Source organism: Carettochelys insculpta, chromosome 19 (genome assembly GCF_033958435.1).
Source record: "Carettochelys insculpta isolate YL-2023 chromosome 19, ASM3395843v1, whole genome shotgun sequence".
Classification (NCBI taxonomy): domain Eukaryota; kingdom Metazoa; phylum Chordata; order Testudines; family Carettochelyidae; genus Carettochelys; species Carettochelys insculpta.
In genome coordinates, this window is record NC_134155.1 from 3,541,930 (window position 1) to 3,560,365 (window position 18,436).

General features: G+C 43.7%; 1 protein-coding gene across 4 annotated transcripts in view; it reads left to right on the top strand.

The window, feature by feature from the left end:
- SPECC1 (sperm antigen with calponin homology and coiled-coil domains 1) overlaps positions 1-18,436 on the top strand; it is a 191,328-nt gene that overhangs the window by 62,453 nt on the left and 110,439 nt on the right. The window contains exon 1 of one of the 4 annotated variants that reach the window (XM_075013421.1): positions 3,365-3,561. The exons of the other annotated variants lie outside the window; for them this stretch is intronic. Coding sequence (XP_074869522.1) covers positions 3,522-3,561 — 40 coding nt within the window. The 5' untranslated portion in view covers positions 3,365-3,521. Of the gene's footprint in view, positions 1-3,364; positions 3,562-18,436 lie in introns of those variants that run through there. 4 annotated transcript variants of the gene reach the window in all.

Consider the following 18,436-nt stretch of genomic DNA (forward strand, 5'->3'; position numbering starts at 1 on the left):
CCCATTGTTGCAGAAAAAAGAAAATCGGTGTAGCCAGTGGTAGTCAGGCCTACAGGCCAGGTACAACACACAGAGTTCTGCAGTTGTCTGCCGCCGTCTTTTATTCACTGTGTTGACTGGGTCCCGGCATGCAGCAAACAGTCCATTTTGGCCGAAGCACCTACTATTAACTATGACACTGCCATTTGCTCGTTTTTGCACAAATTGAATGTACCACTCAGATTCCTGCCAAGTTGCCTTCCAGTTGAGTAAATATCTGGTGCCCACACACAGGTCCATTGGCCCTATTTAGGAAAGGCAACCCTTTTTAAACCAATCACTTATCATTACTCCAGTTGTCCCTCCCAAGAGCTCTCTGAGTTCTCTCTTTTCCACAGAATTTAAAAGCAAAAAAGCAGTCATGTAGCACTTGGTCTGAAGAAGTGGGTCTGTCCCACAAAAGCTCACCTAATAAACTATTTTGCTAGTCTTTAAAGTGCTACTTGACTGCTTTTTGTTTTGATAGTGTATAGACTAGCACGGCTTCCTCTCTGTTGTTTTTAAATAGGTTGTTTTAAAAACTTCTTGACAAATCTAAATGGCAATTAAACTTTTGATTAAATGCTAATGGACCACAATTATAGCTGAAAAAAGAAAGTGCTTCTGTTTGAAAGGCAGGCTGCAGATGAACTTGGGGGCCTTTTAGTCCACCATTCCTCAAGTTTTGACAGTGTCTATTTCTTGTGATCTGTCACATCAAAGGCTGCTCTGGGTCTGCAGCTGGGTTGATGCATCTTGAATTCCGTAAAGTTGCCAAGTTGCCATCTTTTTTTTTTTTCCCCTATAAAAGATACGGACTGGGCCGTGAAAGAAACTAATGACATTGGTAGGTGCTATTATATGACAAGACCTCACTGGAAACCAAATGAATGATCCCATTTGGGATTTCGGTGGGGCAATAAATATGCTGGAAAGCTTCATCTGGAAACCTAACTATTTTCTGCTATTTGCCACAAATGGTATCAGTAGGTCTGATACTATTGCAGTCTTTCCTGGAGAAAAAGAGGCTTTAGCTCTGGAAACAGAGTATCTAGGCAATATCAAAGAATGTCTTAAGAGCTTTTAAAGTAGAAAATCCAAAAATAATTTATTGAACATGTACATGCACCCGTAGCTCAGCTCCCTGACACTTGGGCATATGCTAATATGTAGGCACATATTCAGACACATATCGCTGTATGTTTATACTGACATACACCAATGAAGACAAAGTATTATGGTTAAGGATTGGCTTTAAGTTTTTATGAGGCACATCAGTGGCTGTCCTCAGTTAACTCAGAACAGTTAATGTAAAGGAACTGGCATTTGCTGAACTTTGTTTCTTATTGTGCCCTCTTTTGTTCCCTTTGCTATTGCTCTGCCCTAGTGCGGCAGCTAAACAGTTCAGTATTGGCCTTGTAAACCCAGGGATATGAGCTCAATCCTTGTGGGAGGCCTTTCAAGGGCTTGGGGCAGGTTAAGTTAAAAAAAACAAAACCACCACCTCTATCAGGGTTGGTGATAGGTCTTGCTGTGAGTTCAGGGGGCTGGACTTCATGACCTCTTGAGGTCCTTTCCAGTTCTGTGATCTGATCTGAGATCTGCTTTAATATATGTATATTAATGTGTTAATACTTTGCCCATGAGTTATTTTTAAAACATCTGCGAAAATGAAAGAGAGCCTCTCCCTCTGCTGTGTATTCCCTTGAGAACTATTTTGTTGGCACATGTCTGCCCACTGGGCTCTGAGCCAGTTAAAAGGATTCAAGAGTGTGGAGGAGATGCTGAAATACTAACCCTTAAGGACCTTGATGGCTTGACTCACTAAATACGTTGACAGTTAATTGGCTCAAGCTAACACAAATAGGGAAGATACATTACAGCTGTAACCATACCAGCAAAGATCATAGTTGCCCAGTTAGGGACAACATGTAAATAGAGTCTCCCTAGACCACCACAAATGCCTTGGTTTGGTTTGTTTCTTTTCTAGTCACCTTCAGGGAGTTGTACTATGGGGTCAATGTGACCTATGAATACCTGTATTAGGTTAACTGTTGGCTTTTCTCCAGCTAATTTGAGGAGAAATGATCCTTAAAATTAATTCTCCAGGCCTAGATGTATCACAATCAACATGGCTTGTCAGGGTGTTAGTACGTTTGCACTAAGAGATTGAGAGTATGTCAATACTTGGGAATAAAGTCAAATTTGTGAAAGTCGGCTTTGTAACACTAGATTTTATAAAGTTTAAATTGTGTCCACATCTGCTCACAAAGTTGACATAGTGCATCCCCACTACATTGCCTAAGTTTGACTGCTGCAGCAGTGCATTGTGGGCGTCTGTCCCACGGTTCCTGTAGCTCCCTTGCATTTTGGGCTTTCTTTTGCCAATGTGTATGGGAAAACATGCACTGCAAGTGGTTGTGGGTGTGTGATGTCATCATTCCAGCGTGCATTGCTCTCACTCTGCCCACCCACCACCGTTGAAAACAAACAGCCGTTTTTCTGAAGCCTGCCCTGAATCAGGCCGCTGTGGTGATTGCCACTATCAGAGCTGGTTATTTGTGTCAGTCTGCATGGAGCACAGTAGAGTGAGAAGGTTGAGGAAGTAGCAGAGGATAGTAAAGTTAAGGAAAGTGAAACACTTGAGAGTGTTGTCAATCCCACATATTAGGGTGTCTGCACTCTAGCTAACTGTGCCATGTTTAGTGACCTCAGATTTCCCCTGGTGAAAGAACACCCTGAGAATGTGAGGCTCATGAAAAAAGCTGTACAGTAGCCAAGAGGATCAGTAAAGCTGCAGGGGCTACAATAATCTGAGAGCATTTCAGGAAACCTGTAGATTTACGTGCTTTCAGTGGAGCCCATCTCCTTGCACTCTGCCTTGGAGTACATTTTTCACCTGAAGACGAGCTCTGCATGGAGGGCTCCAAAGCTTGTCCCTCTCACCACGTTGTCATTAAAAGATATTATCTCGCCCATTTTGTCTCTGATGCGGTATATGTAAGTTTTAAATCATTGTTTCTTCTAGTCCCCTGTCTCATCATAATTTTAGTGGCCTGATTAGGTGTTTGAGTCCTGCAGAAGTGCAGTAGCCTGTGTATAGACTAGTTTTCCCATTGGGAACGAGGTTTTATTCAGTCATTGTGTTTCTGTGAGTTGCCTGCAGTTTGCTCTTGCAGCCTCTGCGTGGCACTTTGAGTCACCTCTGCCTTTATTCCAGCAGTCAAACAGCTAATTAAGTGCACAGGACGGCCTTCGGCGCATAATATTGTAATGAGGTAGGAGGGCTTGGGCTAGCCACAGCTGCCTTAGCGTGAGCTGCACACACTGTTTCTAGTGCCAGGAACTAGGAAGGAGCTGAGTTTTTGCTTTGAATGTGGCTGGCACCCCCCGCACACACCCATTGAAATGCAGATGGGGGAGGTCTGCTTCTGATGCAGAGCATGAGCTGGGCGTGGGGACCTTAGAGAATCTCGGACAGGAATCAGTGGAGTTCGCTGAAGATGGGTAACCAGCCGGGGAGGCCGGAGGAGTTGGAGCAAGGTCTGTATGTCCTAGGGAGGCTGCTTGTATGAGCTCTGTACTGAACGCGTTGTTCTCTATCTGCCTCTGCTTTTGCCGCACACGCTTAGTTTGTGCTGTAGCTTTTTAACTGCACAGTCCGGGTGAACGGAAAGGAGAGGCTGCTGTCTTGTAATGCTCATATTTCGGAATGTTCCCAGCGTCCTAGAAATAGTACAGCTGTTTACCTTGCGACTAGGAAGTGCCATTGTTGGTGCATACCTGATATCACAACGGCCTCCTTGCACGAGGATTTCGAAAGACAGCCTTTGCTCCTTTGAGTAAAGAGCCAGGCAGATACTACACGTAGCTTGCATGATGCAGCTAAAAAGTTGTAACGTCTGTCTCCTGACGAACTATTTATCGGGATCAGTAGGGCGAGTTCTGTCATTCATTGTTTACTGCGGGAGGCCTTAGGTTTTCCAGGTCCTTAGAATTTTAAATAATGGCTTTGTGAAAAGTCTCTCTCTTTCCATTGTCTCTCTGAAGCAGTGTTTTGCATGTTAAACACTTGCAGATTTTATGCAAGATGGGGTCTAATGGCAGGTAATTTCATTCCCCACTGGAAGCTCATGTGGCTATTCTGTGGGATAAAACAGTGTGGTAATCTACTATGCTATTATGTAATCTGTCTTTATTGCCCTGATTCCTGCCCTTTGATTTAACCTGCTTGCCTCTGTAATGCCTAGTGACAGGAGAACAGTAGGCCCTGATGTCTCATTTTTGTCTGTAGCTTAGGTCCCATTTGCATTTAGAGCTTTGGAAGGTGCAGAAAGATCACACAGCAGGTAACTTACTAGCATTATGTTTCTTCTCACTGTTCTCATGGGGAGTTTAGTCCCAAAATTCTATATAGATCCTGATCAATCAGTGTTATAGCTGCAAAGCAGACATGTATGCTAGCCATTTGAAATGTAAACAAAATGTAGCTGATTTGGGCTTGAGTGTGTTGTGTAATCAATGCTTCCTATTGCCACCTATTAGAACCTATAATCTTCCAAGATAGATATGATATTGGACACTAGCACTGCGGTTGGGTGGAACTTGCTAGCTGTGTGTTAATAACTAGCCTAATGAAGAACATGATCTGCCAATAGTCAGTTACCAGAAGAAATAGTTCTCCTGGAATATGGACAGCGTTATGCAGTGATAATATGGCTGTCTATACCATGTCCTGAAATGCCCTATTGAAGTTTTACAAGTCCCACCAGAGCTAACTGTGTTCCTTTCACTACAACAGGGAGACAGGGAATGCTGATGTTACCAAGTTAAAAGGGTAGGTGGGAGACAGAGGGGCTCCCATAGCTCCAAATCAGAGTTCCAGGAAATTTACTCAAATGTTCAGTCATTTTATAGAATTTGATTACCCTGCTGACATTAAACAAATCAGTAATGAGCATCTAAATCCCCTCCATGGCTTAGATTAGAAACTCTCAGCCTTAGTTTCAAGACATTCGCCAAATGCAGTGAGGGGTGTTATGTCAAGGGGACAAGGGTTACAACTCCATTGTCTTCAACAAGATTGTAATCTATTTTTGTTGTGTAGATGGGACTGTACCTTATTTTAACCCCGTTGTCTAATTCTGCTTCAGCCTTGAACATTTGCAAGGCAACAGCATGAGTACATAAGAACCTAAATCTCAAGCAAGAGAGGTAGATGGAAATTGCTTCCAATATCACTTGCTTGGTAATGAAACTCAGGGATTCGGTAACTTTACGCCTTGTCATTGAATCATAAATGTCAGTATGTAGTGGCTTCATTTCTTTGAATGGAGATTAGGGCAAATTTTGCTCTTATTTGCGGAAATCTAAGGCCTCAGCTCCTCCAGATCTACATTGGTATGCCAGAGTAGAATTTGGCCTACCAAAGTCCTGTCTTTGCCCTAGCTGAAACACCGGAGGCCACAACCCTGTTTAAATATAGTTATTGAGATCAGTTTTCTTGATTGCCATGGCCAAAGATTATTCTGCTAACTATATTCTGGACACTGCCTACGGAGAGCTCTTTATGTGGTTTTCCTAGGTAAGCTATTCAGTGATATCTGAGGCCTGATATTTATATGGGTTTTCATGGGAGTTAAGTGCGTCAGTTATTTTTAAGATGTGACCCTTTGTGCTTCCAATATGATTTGACTACAAGCCAGACTCTAGATCATACACACGGCCACACTCATCCAGGAAACTCACATTTAAATAGGATGGACAACAATTGATTATTTTAAAAAAAATAAAACTAGTTTTTAATTTGTCAGAATTTTTAATTTTTTAAAAAATCAATAAAATACTAAATTTCTCATTTAAAAATAACAGTTACAATTAATTTTCATCACAAACATGCCACACATACACTTATTAGTTTCATAAAAATGATTTAATGGCTCTGTGTCCAGCCTAACAACCAACTGTTGCTTCTTGAAAGTTCTGGGTTTTCAATTTCTGTTTCTTAGAGAACTTAAAAAATAATGTGTACAAAGAAAGACATAGGCTGCTGAAAGACATAAGGGATTGTTTTGTTCTGTGCTTATGTGGTGGTGGACTTTGGCCAAGCAGGGCGGTGAAATTAGTTAAGATATTGTCTTAAACACAGAGACACAATATATAGGAAAGGACAGCAGCATAGAAAGGAACAGTGGAGTGGACTAGAAAGAAAAAGGAAAGACTTATTAAGCACACACGCAGCTCCCTATATTCCCCCACACTTTTGCCTCAGAAAAACTGTCCTGGCTTCTGGGCATGAGATCCTGTCTGGGAATTTTTTTCAATAAATCCCTCTCCTGGGTAAAAAAGAAAATGTGTCAAGTGTAAGCTGTACAAGATGATGATACAGGGCCTAGCTGCTAGAATGAAACATCATAAGGAAAGCTGCTTATTGGGAGAAAATGATGTGGCTGAAGACATGGATTTGAATGAAGAATAATGTGTTATTAGCTGTTTGGTAAATTAAATAATTCACTTTGCAATGCATCATTATTCAAGACTCTCTCTGTGCCTTTTTACTGTGATTTAACAAATAAATTCCCAAGCTGTTTCCTGTGTTGGATGTTGCTAGGAAAAAAGGTTTAGCTTAGCTAATTCTTGTGGCTTGTTTAATTAGTTAACTAGGTTTAGGTATACAATAGAGAGAGCTGCAATAAGAGAAATCTGAAGTTGCCAGTTACCACTGTCATATTGTTATTTTATATTCCATAATACTTGCTTTTATTTTAGAATACGATAGCTACAGACCATAATGGTGATGCCAGAAGTGTATTCCTTATTTTACTTAAGCATAAGTCATCTTTCCCAAGGGAATCCCATTCTATAACTTTTTTCCCCTCAAAAAAACAGAAGTGTGTCTCAAGCGGACTTACTCCAAAATTAAATGCCTTCTTCTAAGTACAGACAGTGGTAGCTTTTAAATTGTCTCAGTTTAAATCAATCCACCCTGCATTTAAATAAGGTTACTGCTAATCCGGTTTGAGCTGTAATGTACTCAGAGTCCAAAGGAGAAGGAAAGCCAGGTACACCAGCAAATCTTAAATGCCATGTTGTGGTTAACCAAACCCTAGAATATGCTTCCTGCTGTGTCCAATTGGGTAAGAAATGCTGTGAGATGGATGGATGTTTTCTGCATGCCATGTCTGTGCTGCTGTTTTTAGCATTGTACTGTCCTGCTGCCTCCCTATTACTGGAGCCTTTCACAGAATCATAGGGCTGGAAGGGACCTCAGGAGGTCATGTAGTCCAGCCCACTGCTTCAGGCAGGATCAACCCCCACTAAGTCATCCCAGCCAGGACCTTGTCTAGCCAGGACTTAAAAACCTGAAGGGATGGAGAATCCACCACCTCTCTAGGCAATGCATTCCAGTGCTTTACCACCCTCCTGGTGAAGTAGTTTTTCCTAATATCTAACTGACAGCTCTCCCTCTTCACCTTCAGACCATTACTCCTTGTTCTGCCATCTGACACCACTGAGAACAGTTTCTCACCCTCCTCTTTAGAGCTCCCCTTCAGGAAGTTGAAGGCTGCTATTAAATCATCCCTCAGTCTTCTCTTTTGTAAACTAAACATGCCCAGATCCCTCAGCCTATCCTCATAGGTCTTGTGCTCCAGACCCTTAATCATGTTTGTTGCCCTCCACTGAACCCGCTCCAGCAAATCCACATCCTTTTTATACTGGGGGGCCCAAAACTGGACACAGTATTCAAGATGTGGCTTCACCAGTGCCGAATAGAGGGGAATAACTGCTTCTCTAGATCTGCTCAAAATGCTCCTCCTAATGCACCCTAGTATGCCGTTAGCCTTCTTGGCTACCAGGGCACACTGTTTACTTATATCCAGCCTTTCACCCACCATAACCCCTAGGTCCCTTTCCATCATGCTGCTGCTGAGCCAGTCAGTCCCCAGCCTGTAACAATGCTTGGGATTCTTCTGCCCCAGGTGCAGGACTCTACACTTCTCCTTGTTGAACCATATCAGAATTCTTTTGACCTAGTCCTCCAATTTACCCAGGTCACTCTGGATTCTCTCTCTACCCTCCAGCGTATCTACCTCTCCCGCTAGTTTTGTGTCATCTGCAAACTTGCTGAGGGTGCAATCCAGTCCCTCATCCAGGTCATTAATAAAGATGTTGAATAATACCAGCCCCAGAACCGAGCCTTGTGGCACTCCCGCTTGAAACCTACCGCCATCCAGATAGTGAGCCATTGACCGCTACTTGTTGGGCCTGACCATCAAGCCAGCTTTCTATCCCTCTTACAGTCCAAGGACCAATCCATATTTCCTTAACTTATGGACAAGAATGTTGTGGGAGACCATATCAGAAGCCTTGCTGAAGTCAAGGTATATCACATCCACTGACTTCCCCATGTCCACAGAGCTTGTTACCTCCTCATAGAAGCTAATCAGATTGGTCAGGGAGGACTTGCCCCTGGTGAATCCATGTTGGCTACTTTTGATCACTTTCCCCTCTTCCAAGTGCTCCAAAATGGATTCTTTGAGGATTCCCTCCATTATTTTCCTAGGGATTGAGGTAAAGCTGACCAGTCTATATTTCCCTGGATTGCCCTTCTTTCCTTTTTTAGAGATGGGCACTACGTTTGTCTTCTTCTAGTCATCTGGTATCTCCCCCTATCTCCAAGAGTCTTCAAGGATAATGGCCAAAGGTTCAGCCATGACCTCTGCCAATTCCCTCAGTACCCTCGGGGGCATTAAATCCAGACCCAGACCCTCTCTGCTTGTCCCCTGACAGAGCCTATTACTGCCACATGTTTCTATGCACTGCAAAATAGATGCAGACCACTTCTCAGTATGACATATAACTATACTTACCTTCCTCCCTGCTACGCCTGGTATTGCATTTTAGACATACCTAAATTAATCCCTTGTTTGGTGTCAGAGGCCTAGTCTACACTAGAAAATTAACACAGTATCCACTCTGAATCCTCCCAAACTAGTCTACACACTGTCAATGTTGTTAGCATGTCAAACACATTCTTTTGCAATATACTAGAACCCACACACTTCTCATCCTCCCAGATTGCATAGTTCATTTTAATCAGTTCTGCCAAAATTTGAAAAAATGTTTATACTCTTAAGTGATTCTGTAAATTGTGACCATGGCAAGTTACATCCTCTGTGCTTCAGTTTCTACCGTATTGAAATGGAGGTCAGATGGTGGTTAATTCTTACCTAGTGTCTCTAACAGTTTTGAACATTCATGTTTACAAAGCATTTGGTGTTCCTAGAATGAAGAGTCCTATAGAAATGCAATCATATTGTTACTTTGAAGCAGAATTAACTCTCCAAGAGCCCGATCAATATTACATGTGGTAGTGATGTATAAAAAGAACCCACATCATATAGGAAATAGTTAGAGATCTTCATAAGAATTATGTGGAGGAGGGCAATACTGTGTCATTTTATAGTGTGTGGCAAGGGGAACTCCTCAAATACTGACTTTGGATTACCAGTAGCTAGTCACATACAGTGTTGTAGCTGTATTGGTACCAAAGTCTGAGAGACAAAGTAGGTGTAATATCTTCTGTTGATGAGAGAGGCATGCTTTGGACCTACACAGAGCTCTTCTTCAGATCTGTGCTTGTCTCTTTCACCCACATAAATTGGTCCAATAAAAGATACTACCTCACTCACCTTGTCTATCTCCTTAGCTGGTTAGGCAGCCTGGATTTCTAAGCAGGCACTTGTCAGTCCTTTGAAGATATCTATGGAGATTGTGTTTTCTGTTTATCCCTTTTAAACCTGCAAACAACTTGATTGAGATCTTTGGGAGGAGGTGGAAAAATGGCTTAAAAACAGCAGACTTCAGCAGGAATGTTAATATCTCTGTTTGGAAAGAGGTGACCCATGAGATTATCCAGAGTTAGAGGTTTTCTTTGTTGGGTCCTTGCTCATTGTTGAATTGGCTCGGATAAGAATACCAAAAGTAAGAGGATACTCTTGGATAGCATTGCTGTACCCTTTTAGCATCTGCTATGTCCCACCCCAGAGCTGGCTACATTTCATGGCAGAGGAAGGGATTCCTCTGTGTATGCGTATTGTGTAGTTCATAAAGCATTTGGGATCTTTCAAGATAAAAGGCACTATAGAAATATGATTGATTTATGCTGGTTAACTTTTTTTTAATGGGTTTCTTGCTTTCTCTCTTCTTCAGAGTCCTCCTCCAAGTCCCTATTTTCTTTTTCTCCCACATTCCCCTTGTTAACTTGGGAAGCTTTTCATTTGAGTTCTGTGATGTGTCAGCAAATCACCTCTGCCAAGTAAGAGCCCAAGAGAACAGATGTATTTGGAAGGGGAGAGGGGGGCAATCAAATTAATGACTCACACTTGTAGTTTGAGTGCAAATAGCAACTGCAAGCTCCATCATCTGGGACTCAAATGATGAGTTTTAGACCTTCTGTTCCTCAGTGGATCCAGCAAACCACAATTTGTGGTGGACAGATTTTTTTCTTAGTCACCTCTTCCTTACCAGTGTTGCTTTTGCCCACTTACAATCTACAGAGTGGAAACAAACTGCTGATTAAATCAGCCTTACACAACTTTATTTGTCTTGAGAAACTAATCTGCCCTCTCCTTTGAGGCCAGTTGGTGCCACCCTTGCTGGTATATTTTTGTAATGTGACCACAGTTGCACTAGAACTGGTCTCATCTCTAAATCATTCCACAAAAGCTGTTAGGTATCAAATTACAACAGTCACTGCATGGGAGGGGAAGGCGTGTTAGTTTGGATCTGTAACAGCAACGAAGGGTTCTGTGGCACCTTATAGACTAACAGAAAAGTTTTGAGCATGAGCTTTCGTGAGCACAGACTCACTTCATCAGATGCTGGTCTTGGAAATCTGCAGGGCCAGGTATAAATAAGCCAGAGCAAGGGTGGGGATAACAAGGTTAGCTCAGTCAGCAAGGGTGAGGCTTACTACCAGCAGTTGATCTGGAGGTGTGAACACCAAGGGAGGGGAAGCTGCTTCTGTATTTAGCCAGCCATTCGCATTCTTTGTTTAAGCCAGAGCTGAGGGCGTTGAATTTGCAGATGAATTGTAGCTCAGAAATTTCTCTTTGGAGTCTGGTCCTGAAATTTCTTAGCTGTAGGATAGCTACTTTTAAGTCTGCTACTGTGTGGCCTGGGAGACTGAAGTGCTCTCCTGTGCGTTTTTGTATATTGCCATTTCCGATGTCTGGTTTGTTTGCGTTTATTCTTTTACGTAGAGACTGTCCAGTTTGTCCAATGTATATAGCAGAGGGGCATTGCTGGCACATGATGGCATAAATTATATTGGTAGATGTGCAGCTGAATTAACCCACTATGGTGTGGTTGATCTGGTTCGGTCCTGTAATGGTGTTGCTGGTGTAGATATGTGGGCAGAGCTGACAACGAGGTTTGTTGCATGGATGGGTCCCTGAGTTAGAGTGACTGTGGTGCGGTGTATAGTTGCTGGTTAGGATTTGCTTCACGTTGGCAGGTTGTCTGTGGGCAAGGACTGGTCTGCCTCCCAAGGCCTGTGAAAGTGGGGGGATCATTGTCCAGGATGGGCCGTAAATCCCTGATGATGCGCTGTAGAGGTTTTAGCTGAGGACTGTAGGTGATGGCTAGTGGTGTTCTGTTGGTTTCTCTCTTGGGCTTGTCCTGTAATAAGAGGCTTCGTGGCACGCGTCTGGCTCTGTTGATCTGTTTTTTCACTTCCTCAGGTGGGTATTGCAGTTTCAAGAACGCTTGGTAGAGATCCTGTAGGTGTTTGTCTCTGTCAGAGGGGTTGGAGCAAATGCGGTTATATCTTAGTGCTTGGCTGTAGACAATGGATCGTGTGGTGTGTCTGGGATGGAAGCTGGAGGCATGAAGGTAGGCGTAGCGGTCAGTGGGTTTACGGTACAGGGTGGCATTGATGTGGCCCTTGTGGATGAGCACCGTGGTGTCCAGGAAGTGGATCTCCTGTGTGGACTGTTCCAGGCTGAGGTTGATGTTGGGGTGAAAGTTGTTGAAGTCCCGGTGGAATTCCTCCAGAGTCTTCTTCCCATTGGTCCAGATGATGAAGATGTCATCAATGTAGCGTAAGTAGAGACGGGCTGTTAGTGGAAGAGAGCTGAGAAAGCGCTGTTCCAGGTCAGCCATGAAAATATTGGCATGTTGAGGGGCCATGTGGGTACCCATAGCTGTGCCGCTGATTTGAAGGTATATATTGTCGCCAAATCTGAAATAGTTGGGTGTGAGGATAAAGTTACAGAGCTCAGCCATCAGATGTGCTGTAGCATCACCAGGGATACTGTTCTGGACAGCATTTATTCCATCTTTGTGTGGGATGTTGGTATAGAGAGCCTCTACATCCATGGTGGCTAGGATAGCGTTTTCTGGTAGGTCATCAATGTATTGCAGTTTTCTCAGGAAGTCAGTGGTGTCTTGGAGATAGCTGGGAGTGCTGGTGGCATAGGGTCTGAGGAGAGAGTCCACATAACCAGACAGTCCTTCAGTGAGAGTGCCAATGCCTGAGATGATGGGGCGTCCAGGATTTCCAGGTTTGTGGATCTTGGGTAGCAGGTAGAATAGCCCCGGACGGGGCTCTAGAGGTGTGTTGGTATAAATCTGTCTACAATTCATCTGCAAATTCGATGCCCTCAGCTCTGGCTTAAACAAAGAATGCGAATGGCTGGCTAAATACAGAAGCAGCTTCCCCTCTCTTGGTGTTCACACCTCCAGATCAACTGCTGGTAGTAAGCCTCACCCTTGCTGACTGAGCTAACCTTGTTATCCCTACCCTTGCTCTGGCTTATTTATACCTGGCCCTGCAGATTTCCAAGACCAGCATCTGATGAAGTGAGTCTATGCTCACGAAAGCTCATGCTCAAAATTTTTCTGTTAGTCTATAAGGTGCCACAGAACCCTTCGTTGCTGTAACAGTCACTACATGACTCCAGGAGGGGGGAGTCAAAGCGTGCGCTTGTTTGAGCCCCACTGTCCTGGGATGGGGGTCAAGCAGGGAGACAAAGTCCAAGGCTTCAGCCCCAGGTGGGGAGCCTGTAACCTGTGGGCTGAAGCCGTTGGTTTTTGGTCCTGGGTGGTGGACCTTGAACTTAGACTTGCTGGGACCTGGAACCAAACCCAAGACCTGGTGACCCACAGTTTGAGAACCACTGCTCTAGGCTGTATTCATTCTGGGAATTTCTATCCTAGGTTATGATGATCTTTTAAGGGAGATGGGTTTAACTACACCAGCAACTAGCTGCCTCCCAAATGATGTTTTTGAGGTCAGGGTTCTGGTGATAACCTGCAGGTCATCAAGAACCAGATGTTTAAAGGTATTTAGGCATCTGCCTCTCATGGAACTGTCTGCATCAGTGGGTTGGAAGTCCAGACTGGTGGTAACTTCTTTGTGGGCTGGAGCAGAAGCCTGTTGAAGAGGCCTTAGGAAGGGCAGTCACCAGGACATAGTTTATGCTTTCTGACTGGTGTGGGACTATTTTGGTTTTGAAAAATAAACTCATCCCCAGAGAAAGGGACTGAAATTTTGCACTCTTGGGCGCTTTATTTGATATAGCTCATCATCTTTGTTTATTTTATTTATTTTATGTTATATTTACCTTACCCTATAGCTAAATAGCTCTGTTTCTTGGTATCTGAATCATCCAGACCCTCAGTGATAGAATGGATGTAGTGTAACAGTAAATGTAAAACCAGTTTGCCTCTCAAGGGGCCGACTAGATTAATTAAAATGGATGCAGGTGTCCTGCCGGCACTGTCATGAGCTTTTTCTGCATTGGCACTGACAATGTCAAATCTCGCTGCTGACTTAGTGGGCAGAAAGAGGAATGCATTGGTCGTGCAAGAAAGAGAAACTTAACTGCATTTTTTTTTCAGGTTCTATTTTACTGTTCAGTGCCTTAATGTTAAACCAGTAGCATGGCCAGGAACTCCGGTTGGAGGCTTGTCTATGCTACTGCTTATGTTGGTCAGGAGTAGAGCATCTTCATGAGATGTGCAGCAGTTGTGCCAATGTAGCATAGTAGTATAGACTAGGCCTTGGTCTATCCCCACTGAAAGATCCTCCTATGGGACTTCTATCAAGTGTCAGCTAAGCGTATTTCCTTGTAATTTCACAAAAAGAAGTCTCATTGATAAAGATGCTGCCTCAGATGCAATAAAATGGATGTATCTTGAGCTATTCAGTTTAGCTTTGTTGATTCCTCGTCTTGGACATTAAATCAGTCTTTGAATGCTGTGTTTCAAAATGAGAGCTTATAGAGTTGGTGGGGCAAATTGAGGCCAAGTGTACGATGGCTCCTCTGAGTCTGTTGACATTGCACATGCTTACATCAGATGTGAATTTGGCCTCTTGTACATTACTCATAAGCTGGCAGTGGGTGATAAGCATGTATTTTGATGTTCTGACTTTCTTTCCTAGCAGGTGTACAAAGCCTCTTAGGCAATAAAAGATGGCATAAGATGATCTTTGGTCACAAAATTAACATACCAACTTTCCTTTCTTCCATGAATTCCATGCATATGCCTAGATAGTTGTGCAATGTACCATCTATTATTTTCAGTGGACTAGTAGGGTGTATATTGCTACTCTATCCCCATGGTCTGAAGGGCCCTCAAAGCATAGGTGTAGAACTTACCAAGATAACCTCTTTGTCTGAATAATGACAGAGATAGCCGTGCTAGTCTGTATTCTATCAAAACAAAAAAGTAATCATGTAGCACTTCAAAGATTAACAAAATAATTTATTAGGTGATGAGCTTTCATGGGACAGACCCACTTCCAAAGAAGTGGGTGTGTCCCACGAAAGCTCAACACCTAATAAATTATTTTGTTAGTCTTTGAAGTGCTACATGTCTGCTTTTCTCTTTGTTTGAATGCTCTGTCCTTGTATGTGGGATGATCTCAGACTATCAGTGTGATTACTCCTGTCAGGTCATAAAGTTTCAATGGAGCTGCAGTTTTTTTGTCCTCGTGATCTATATTGATTACATTACTCTGATTTGGTCGGCAGGAGATTTAGCCAGTGGTAATAGAAATAGAAGTAGTAGAAGTTGAGAAAAATATGTCCTTGGGGAAAACGGAGATTAAAGTGGGTTTGCTGGGTCATGTGCTGAGTGTGACTTGTTCAGGTAAATGCTGTCTGTGGCAAGGAGATACACTTCTCTCTTCTAGCAGTTACTAACTGAATGCTTGACTAGCTTTGTTTCTGCATTTTGAACTGGATTTACTGAGGTGCTAGGGAAAGTTGCTGGAGAACAGGCTAAGTAAATATATCCCTGTCTTCTGATCCCAGTTGTATTTAAGTCAGGGATCTCAGACTCAGTTTATCTTAGGGCCCATTGCCAGTCCTCATATTCTAGCAGGCCAGGGAGCCTCTTCCCTCTTGAAAGCAATGACAAACAATGTTTTCAGGCACTTTTTTCACTTGTTAGCTGTGTAGAGCCACAGCAAGGCAAGCCTGGACCCTGGTCATCTTCAAACTTTTGTGGCAAGCATTGTGAAGACCTCACAAATTATGCTGTGGTATGTACAGAGCCTAGCCAGGAACTGCCAGAATGAGAAAGAAGGTGAAGAGGACACAGACAAAGATGTGTATAAGACACTGGAGTGGAACAATTGGCAGATGCCGGCAGCAGTCAATCCTGTTCACATAGTCAAATGCTAGTTCTGGTCCAATGAGATGAGCAAAGACCGGTGGGACCACACAGTAATACAGTGGGAGATGCCAGTAGTTATTCTTGGAGACCCAGCTTACCCTTTGCTCCTGTGGCTCATTAAACTGTACACAGTCAGCCTAGACTGCAGTAAGAAGCAGTTCAGCTACAGGGTGAGCAAGTGCAGGAAGATCGTAGAATGTAGAATGTGCTTTTGATTCTTTAAAGGCAGGGTTTCAAAGTTTATTACTTTTGCAGAGATTTAACCAAGTCAATATTCCTACGATTATGGCAGCCTGTTGTGTGGTCCATAATATCTGTGAAAGTAAGGGGGAAATTTTTGTGCCAGGGTGGAGGGTTGAGGCGGCTCTCCTGCTCACTAATATTAGAAGCCAGTCATCTGGGTAATAAGGAGTGCACATTGAGGGGCGTTGCTAGTCAAAGAGGCTTTGAAAAACAGCTTTGTGAATGACCAGACAGCAAAATGACACTCACATGTGTTGCTCTTAATGAGGTGACCCCTATATCATATGTTGGCCTGCAAACCCTATAACACTTTCTTCTGTGCAACACAAGTAATAATGCCATCCACAGCCTCAGAAACAACCCTGACATTGTAATCAAAGAGGCAGATAAAGGAGGAGCTACTGTCATCATGAACAGGTCTGACTACCAGAAGGAGGCTTCCAGACAACTCTCCAATACCAAATTTTACAGGCTACTTTCCTCAGATCCCACCCAGGAATACACTAAGAAACTACACCATCTGTTCAGGACACTCCCTACACAAGCACAAGAACAGATTTATACCAACACACCTCTAGAGCCCCGTCCGGGGCTATTCTACCTGCTACCCAAGATCCACAAACCTGGAAATCCTGGACGCCCCATCATCTCAGGCATTGGCACTCTCACTGAAGGACTGTCTGGTTATGTGGACTCTCTCCTCAGACCCTATGCCACCAGCACTCCCAGCTATCTCCAAGACACCACTGACTTCCTGAGAAAACTGCAATACATTGATGACCTACCAGAAAACGCTATCCTAGCCACCATGGATGTAGAGGCTCTCTATACCAACATCCCACACAAAGATGGAATAAATGCTGTCCAGAACAGTATCCCTGGTGATGCTACAGCACATCTGATGGCTGAGCTCTGTAACTTTATCCTCACACCCAACTATTTCAGATTTGGCGACAATATATACCTTCAAATCAGCGGCACAGCTATGGGTACCCACATGGCCCCTCAACATGCCAATATTTTCATGGCTGACCTGGAACAGCGCTTTCTCAGCTCTCTTCCACTAACAGCCCGTCTCTACTTACGCTACATTGATGACATCTTCATCATCTGGACCAATGGGAAGAAGACTCTGGAGGAATTCCACCGGGACTTCAACAACTTTCACCCCAACATCAACCTCAGCCTGGAACAGTCCACACAGGAGATCCACTTCCTGGACACCACGGTGCTCATCCACAAGGGCCACATCAATGCCACCCTGTACCGTAAACCCACTGACCGCTACGCCTACCTTCATGCCTCCAGCTTCCATCCCAGACACACCACACGATCCATTGTCTACAGCCAAGCACTAAGATATAACCGCATTTGCTCCAACCCCTCTGACAGAGACAAACACCTACAGGATCTCTACCAAGCGTTCTTGAAACTGCAATACCCACCTGAGGAAGTGAAAAAACAGATCAACAGAGCCAGACGCGTGCCACGAAGCCTCTTATTACAGGACAAGCCCAAGAGAGAAACCAACAGAACACCACTAGCCATCACCTACAGTCCTCAGCTAAAACCTCTACAGCGCATCATCAGGGATTTACGACCCATCCTGGACAATGATCCCCCCACTTTCACAGGCCTTGGGAGGCAGACCAGTCCTTGCCCACAGACAACCTGCCAACGTGAAGCAAATCCTAACCAGCAACTATACACCGCACCACAGTCACTCTAACTCAGGGACCCATCCATGCAACAAACCTCGTTGTCAGCTCTGCCCCCATATCTACACCAGCAACACCATTACAGGACCGAACCAGATCAACCACACCATAGTGGGTTAATTCAGCTGCACATCTACCAATATAATTTATGCCATCATGTGCCAGCAATGCCCCTCTGCTATATACATTGGACAAACTGGACAGTCTCTACGTAAAAGAATAAACGCAAACAAACCAGACATCGGAAATGGCAATATACAAAAACGCACAGGAGAGCACTTCAGTCTCCCAGGCCACACAGTAGCAGACTTAAAAGTAGCTATCCTACAGCTAAGAAATTTCAGGACCAGACTCCAAAGAGAAATTTCTGAGCTACAATTCATCTGCAAATTCAACGCCCTCAGCTCTGGCTTAAACAAAGAATGCGAATGGCTGGCTAAATACAGAAGCAGCTTCCCCTCCCTTGGTGTTCACACCTCCAGATCAACTGCTGGTAGTAAGCCTCACCCTTGCTGACTGAGCTAACCTTGTTATCCCCACCCTTGCTCTGGCTTATTTATACCTGGCCCTGCAGATTTCCAAGACCAGCATCTGATGAAGTGAGTCTGTGCTCACGAAAGCTCATGCTCAAAACTTTTCTGTTAGTCTATAAGGTGCCACAGAACCCTTCGTTGCTGTTACAAGTAATAAAGATACTGTTGAGAAATCATCCTTTTTTATTTAGGGAGCGTTATGAAGCATAGAGAGAAAAGAAGTTCAGGGTGGGAGCA